The 6,351-nt window shown below is 41.4% G+C and overlaps 1 protein-coding gene across 5 annotated transcripts; it reads left to right on the forward strand.

The window, feature by feature from the left end:
• Nucleotides 1-1,256: 1,256 nt before the first annotated feature.
• On the forward strand, nt 1,257-5,175 carry GEMIN6 (gem nuclear organelle associated protein 6). 5 transcript variants are annotated; one of them, XM_047744711.1, is made up of 3 exons: nt 1,257-1,478; nt 1,850-2,049; nt 4,541-5,175. In XM_047744711.1, exons 2-3 carry the CDS (start codon nt 1,925-1,927, stop codon nt 4,914-4,916), a joined length of 501 nt encoding a protein of 166 aa, XP_047600667.1. In that variant the 5' UTR covers nt 1,257-1,478; nt 1,850-1,924; the 3' UTR covers nt 4,917-5,175. The 5 variants fall into 5 exon arrangements, with proteins under 5 accessions (XP_047600667.1, XP_047600669.1, XP_047600670.1 ...); XM_047744713.1 differs by having other exon boundaries at nt 1,266-1,332; XM_047744714.1 differs by having other exon boundaries at nt 1,266-1,332; nt 1,912-2,049.
• Nucleotides 5,176-6,351: the final 1,176 nt, after the last annotated feature.

Raw genomic sequence — 6,351 nt, forward strand, 5'->3', positions numbered from 1 at the left:
AGTCTCATTACTTTAAAAGGGGTCATTTAAGTTAAATTTGAAGCTAGCTTCCAGAGTCTTTGTGCAGTACAGATAGAAGGCTTAAAATGCAAATGACCAGTTGTCAACAATTGGTTGAAGCTCTTTTGGACTGAAATTTTATGAGGTCATATGTTTAGCTTCACACTTTAACAATTGGTATGTATGTATTTATGCATTTTTTTATTGAAGTAATCTCTGTGCCCAAAGTGGGGCTCAGACTCATAAGCTGGGGGTCAAGAGTTGCATGCTTTTCTGAAGGAGCCATCCAGGCACCTCCAGTTGGTATTTATATTAGCTCTTTGTAGATATATGGAGGACTTAACTGGCATCATCTAATTTCATCTGCTAAAGCCACATTAATATCAGCCAATCAACGAGTGAAAGTTGCTAAAGGATTATTTGAAACTATGGCAATAAGAAACAATGTACTTAAAGGATTATGTGAACTCAAATCCCAAATTGTAAGGGAAAAGCTGACTAATTTTCAATGTTCTCTACATCATGGTTTGATAGTCCTCTAATTCGGTTTCCCTAAATCTCCTTTGGCGTTCACATTCGCGAAAACCCAACGTTTAACACTTTATACCATTTTTCAGGATCACATGCCAGGAGCCGACTACATACCTGAACGGAAATCTGTGGCAAAAGCGAGTGTTTTGGACTTTTCCATTGCGGGGATGGTGAGGGGCTCTCGGGAAAGGCCGGGGCTTTCCTAGTGAGGGAGGCACCTCTCACTAGTGAGTGGTGGTCTAGGTGGAAATCATCCCAATCTTGTGCTTTTTCTTTCTGGCTTCTGCACCTCCTGCAGGAATGTAGCAAGGGCACATCCTAAAGGAGCAGACGTATTAATTGCCTTACACTAGCCAAACAAATATCTTGGCTTTATCGCTTTCTCCGAGGCACTCTCATCTCACACTTCTAAAGCTTCAGGATTTACCTGGAGGGTTCTGGTGCTTTGACTCCACCGCAAGGGTGCATCTCCAAGTCAACTCTCAATGAGGAACTTGGCACGAGACTTTTGTTGAAATGTCCATCGTGACAGTGGCGAGGAGTGGTTCCAGCGAACAAGGAGCCTTATTATTACTACACAAAAACCTCAGGCTCTGCTCGCACCCGACCTTTATCCCCCGACGCCGGGTGAGTCTCAGACTTCTAGGTGTGACCAAGGCCAAGGACTACAAAACAGAGAATTCTGGGGGAAGGAAGTGACGACATGGCGCAAAGCATGCTGGGCTCAAGGGGCGCCGCTGGAGTGACTCCTTCCTCACCTCGTGGTTGCCGCGTACCCGTCGCTGCTGGGAGTTCTTGCTGGTATTTTTCTCCTTTGTGGGGATTAAACGTTAAGTACCACCAGGTTTGAGTGCTGTTTTAAGTATCGCGCAGCTGCAAGCTAGGCAACGGGATCTGCGCTCTAGAGACTTTGCTGCTGCCCCGTGGTTCGTACATCCTCCAAACAAGTAAGAGGAGATTGTCAGATCCTGGGCCTCTCCCTGACGGGATCCAGCGGAAACAGCTGGAGAGCCAGTGGGTGGATATCAAAGGAATTTTCTTCTTCAGTTTTGGCTAAAAGTGGTGCGGAGTGAGCTCCTCTGATCGCAGGGGAGCAGAGTTAAAGGGTTTGAGCCTCTGCTGACCGGAGTTCAAAGCCAGAGTGAGGGCGATCTGGAATGGTCCGGGGTGGTGCAATAGAGAAGTAAGCCGCAGGACTTACCCCGGGCTGGGCCCCGTGACACCTCGGTGTTTCCTTGGCTTTCAGACAGAATTGTGAATATCCGCTGTTTTCCTGCTTTGTAGCTTGAGGCAAATCACAGGGGTTCTCTATCTCTAGGATGGCCGTTACTTGAGTGGAACGTATATATTAACCCGAACTGGTGGTGGTTTTATATCTAGCCAGCTGGCAGCCATGAACGAATGGATGAGGAAAGGCCCCTTAGAATGGCAAGATTACACGTACAAAGAAGTCAAAGTGACAGCCAGTGGGAAGGAGTATAAAGGATGGGTTTTAACCACAGACCCAGTTTCTGCCAAGTGAGTATGGGTCCTCCTCCCCTGAAATCTTTTTTTTTTTTTTAAGATTTTTATTTGACACAGAGAGAGAGAGAGAGAGAGAGAGAGAGAGAGATCACGAGTAGGCAGAGAGGTAGGCAGAGAGAGGGAGAAACCGGCTTCCTGCTGAGCGGAGAGCCGGGTGCAGGACTCGGTCCCAAGACCCTGAGATCATGACCTGAGCTGAAGGCAGAGGCTTAACCCACTGAACCACCCACGTGCGCCCCCCCACCCCCGAAATCTTAATGACGCTCCTTTGTGCTGCCTATGTTATGTCCAAGCTAAGGAAGTAGATAAATGAAAGCCTAGTTATTCACCCTAAGAATTGTATTGCCTTTGAATTGAAGTGTTGTTCTAAGGATGGATTACCTTGGCAGACCAGCCAAGTTTGTAAAAGTGAGACACTTTTTTTGTTACTACATTGATTAGAAAATCTCAAACATACCTAAATGTACAGAGAATAGTGTAGAAGATACTAGCCTTACCTTCCCCTTCTAAATATCTGTAAGCCAGTTCTAGATACATAATTTTGTTTGTAAATACCTCAGTATATCTTTTGGCACATAAGGACTCTTTAATAACCACAGTAACACTATAATACCTAACAAAAGTAGTAATAACTTCATTACTAACTGTCTGTTTTTAGATTTGCCTGGTTGTCTCAAATATCTCTTTAATTTGTTTATCAGTTTGGTTGATAGGTCTCTTAAGTATCTTAATCTATGCCTGCATTTTCTCTTTTTGGTTTTCCATGTCATTTATTTGTTGAAGAAATAGAATCATTTATCTTATAGAATTGAACACATTCTGGATTTAGCTTATTGCGTTATCATGGTGTAGCTTAACATGTTCTTTTATCCTCCATATTTCCTGTAAACTGGTATTCCTATCTGGAGATTTGATTAGGATCAGATTTGTTTTTTTGCAAGACTGATTTGAAGGTGGTGATACACACACACTTCTAATTTTGAAATGATTTTAGATTTAGAGAAAAGAGTACAGAGAGGACCCATCTATCCAGCTTCCTCTAATGTTGGCATCTTACCTAACCATGGTACATTCCTCAAAACTAAAACTTTACATTAACTAAACTGCTGTCACTTGGATTTTAACAGTTTTCCACTAATTGTTTGCCTTTTTCTGTTCCAGGACCAATCTAGGATCCAACATTATGTTTAATTGTCATGTCCTTAGTCCCTCTGATCTGTGACAATTTTTCAGTCATTCCTTGTTTTTCATGACTTTGACACTTTTAAGGAGTTCTGGTGAGGTATTTTGGAGAGTGTCTCTCAATTTCAGTTTGTGTGATGCTTTCTCATATATAGCCTGGGATTTTAGGTTTGGGGAGGAGTACCAAGGAAGTTAATTCACATCACATCACATCACATTATATATTTTATTTAGTTAGGATTTTTGCATTTGTATTCATGAGTGAGATTAGCTTGTAGTTTTATATTTTAACCCTCTTCTCTGCTTTTCGTATCAAGATTATATTAGCCTTGTTAAATGAGTTAAGGCACAGTTTCTCTTTTATAGCCTCTAGAAGAATTTGGTTAGGTTAGAAATGTTGGAACCTTGGGGTGCCTGGCTGGCTTAGTTGGTGGAGCGTGCAACTCTTGATTTTAGGATTGTGGGTTTGAGCCCCACATTTGGTGTGGAGATAACTTAAAAAATAAAATCTTAAAAAAAAAAAGTTTGAACCTTGGAAACTTTTGTATAATTTGTTGGTAAAACTGTTTAGGCCTTTTTTTACCCCCTCCATGGGAAAATATTTTAAAATACTTAGTTTTTATGAAAGGTTATAGGACTATTTATATTCTTTTTTTGACTCAGTAGTAGAAATTTGTATTTTCTAGGAAGTTTTCTGTTGTAGTTTTCAGCACTATTGGCATAAATTTGTTCCTAACTTTAAATTGCCAATCTTTGCTGCCTTCTTCCTAATATTATCTGTTTGTGTCTTTTTTCCTCATTCTTGTCTGAGTTTTGTCTTGTCTGAGTTTTGTGAATTCTTACATTTTTTTTTAAAGACCCAACATTTGGCTTTGATGATCATGTTATTAACATTTTTATATTCTATTTCATTAATTGTGTGCTTTGTTATTTTCTTTGGTCTGCTTTGAAGCCAGGTTATTCAGTTGTTTAACTCGAAAATTAAGTCTGTACCCTTTCTTCCTTTCCAATACACATTTAAGCCATTTATAACATTTCAGTGCTTTAATTGCATCCCGTAATGATTGGCTTTAGGCTAGACAAAAGAGTTTAGACGTGTAGGACCCTCAGTGAATACTTACTGAATGAGTACAAACATTTGGTGGTGAGGGGATTATTTTTAAACAGGGAAGTTCTTATTCCTGATTTATAATTGCCTGTTGGGGCAGCGATGCCTCTTTATTCCATTGCTTCTTTCGTAGTTCTATGGGCCTTTATATTTTTCTTTTGCAAATCTGCGCTGAACTTAACTTTTCCGCCCAAGTATTGTCCTTGTGAACTTCCTGGAAGACGGCAGCATGTCTGTGACTGGAATTATGGGCCATGCTGTGCAGAACGTTGAAACTGTGAACGAAGGGGACCACAGAGTCAGAGAGAAGCTGATGCATTTGTTCACATCCGGAGACTGCAAGGCCTACAGCCATGAAGATCTGGAGAAGAGAAGGAATAGCGTAAAGAAATGGCTCGAGAAGAACCACATCCCCATCACAGAACAGGGAGATTCACAAAGGACTCTGTGTGTGGCTGGGGTTCTGACTATAGACCCGCCCTATGGTCCAGAAAATTGCAGCAGTTCTAATGAGATTATTCTGTCCCGTGTTCAGGATCTTATTCAAGGACATCTTGCAGCTTGCCAGTGAGAGGCCAAGACTTGTGGATTCATCGATTGAAATAACACTTCATTTTTATTTTTTCCTTCATAAAATGTTTTGAATGTTAAATCCACCATATTATAAGACTTCAAAGCCACACAGTTGAGTGTGTGTGTGTGTGTGTGTGTTCGAGTTTTAATTTTCTGTTTTGGAAAAATCAAGTGGATTTGGATGTGGATTATAAGTGTTAATAAATAAGCAAACTATGGCAAGGTTAGCCTCACATGCAACAAAATAGCACGAGGACGTTAGAATTCTGTGTTTTTTGGTGGGAGAACACCTCCATTTTTGTTAGGCAAGAAATGTATTGGGAACTAACGCAACATGTTAGATTCAATATAAAAAGTCTTATTAAGTCCCTTGCCCTAACTGCGTGTGTCTGTTTTAAAAATATTTATTTATTGTGTAAGGATGAAATTGCTTTTGAATCAGAATATGTTGGAATATATGCTTTTTTGATCGAAACTTGAATAGTTTTAACTATTTGTAAAATCTTAACACATAAACTGTGTAACTTTCAAAGCCTTTACAGTGAGCCCAGCTGATAACTCTGAAGAAAAAGGTAAGTGGGACAAGTATTCGGCTGCCGCACTGAACCCAGTTCCTGTGCCTGGTGGATTCAGCCAAGGCTTCCGGCCCATATTGCTTTCTGCCTGTAGCCCCCATTCCCGGGTCAGGCTTCACTGAAGGGAGAGAATGCAGGAAGCATGCCTCACTACACGGGGCCCTACCCCTTGGAAGCCAGGCAGGGGCCAGGACTCCATATGGAGGTTTCTGGCCTAGAAAGAGGGAGGTACCTCAGATTGTCGGTTGGGTGTCTTCTCAGGGGCAGGTCAGATTAGAACCCCAGGTCTCTGACTCTCTAGGACAAGGGTCAGCAAACATTGAGCCCTTGGGACGAATGTAGCCTGCATTTGATGAAAAGTTTTACTGGAACACAGCCATACCCACTGGTTTACGTATTTTCTGTGGCTGCTTTTGAGCCATAATGGCAGGTATGAATATTGTGACAAACTATATGGCTTATATTTAGAGAAAAATATAGCCCTGCCCTAGACTTGTGGGGTGAGTGTCTTTGTGATAATGACCTGTGACCAACAGAATAACCAGACCCTAAAAAGGAAGTAAGGCCTTGAAGTCATTATCAATAGAGATGTTAAAAGGATTTAAGTTCCCTGGTTAGCTTTCTATTAAAGACCAACCCTAAAGTCCCTGGACAACTCTTTTGGGACCCCTCTCCTGAGATCTTTTTCTGTGTCTTCACTTCTATTGCTTTACTCAAAGAAAAAAAAAAAAAAAGAAATAAAGAAAAATATAGCCCTTTGGGACACCTGGGTGGCTTACTCAGTTAAGTGTCTGTCTTTGGCTCAGGTCATGATTCCAGGGTCTTGGAATGGAGCCCCACATCAAGCTCCCTGCTCAG

The sequence above is a fragment of the Lutra lutra genome, chromosome 9 (assembly GCF_902655055.1).
Source record: "Lutra lutra chromosome 9, mLutLut1.2, whole genome shotgun sequence".
Lineage (NCBI taxonomy): Eukaryota > Metazoa > Chordata > Mammalia > Carnivora > Mustelidae > Lutra > Lutra lutra.

Coding starts and splice junctions, on each gene's coding strand:
- GEMIN6 (XM_047744711.1), top strand. CDS start 1,925: ATGAACGAATGGATGAGGAAAGGCCCCTTAGAATGGCAAGATTACACG. Junction 2,050..4,540: donor ACAGACCCAGTTTCTGCCAA/GTGAGTATGGGT, acceptor TTTCCGCCCAAG/TATTGTCCTTGTGAACTTCC.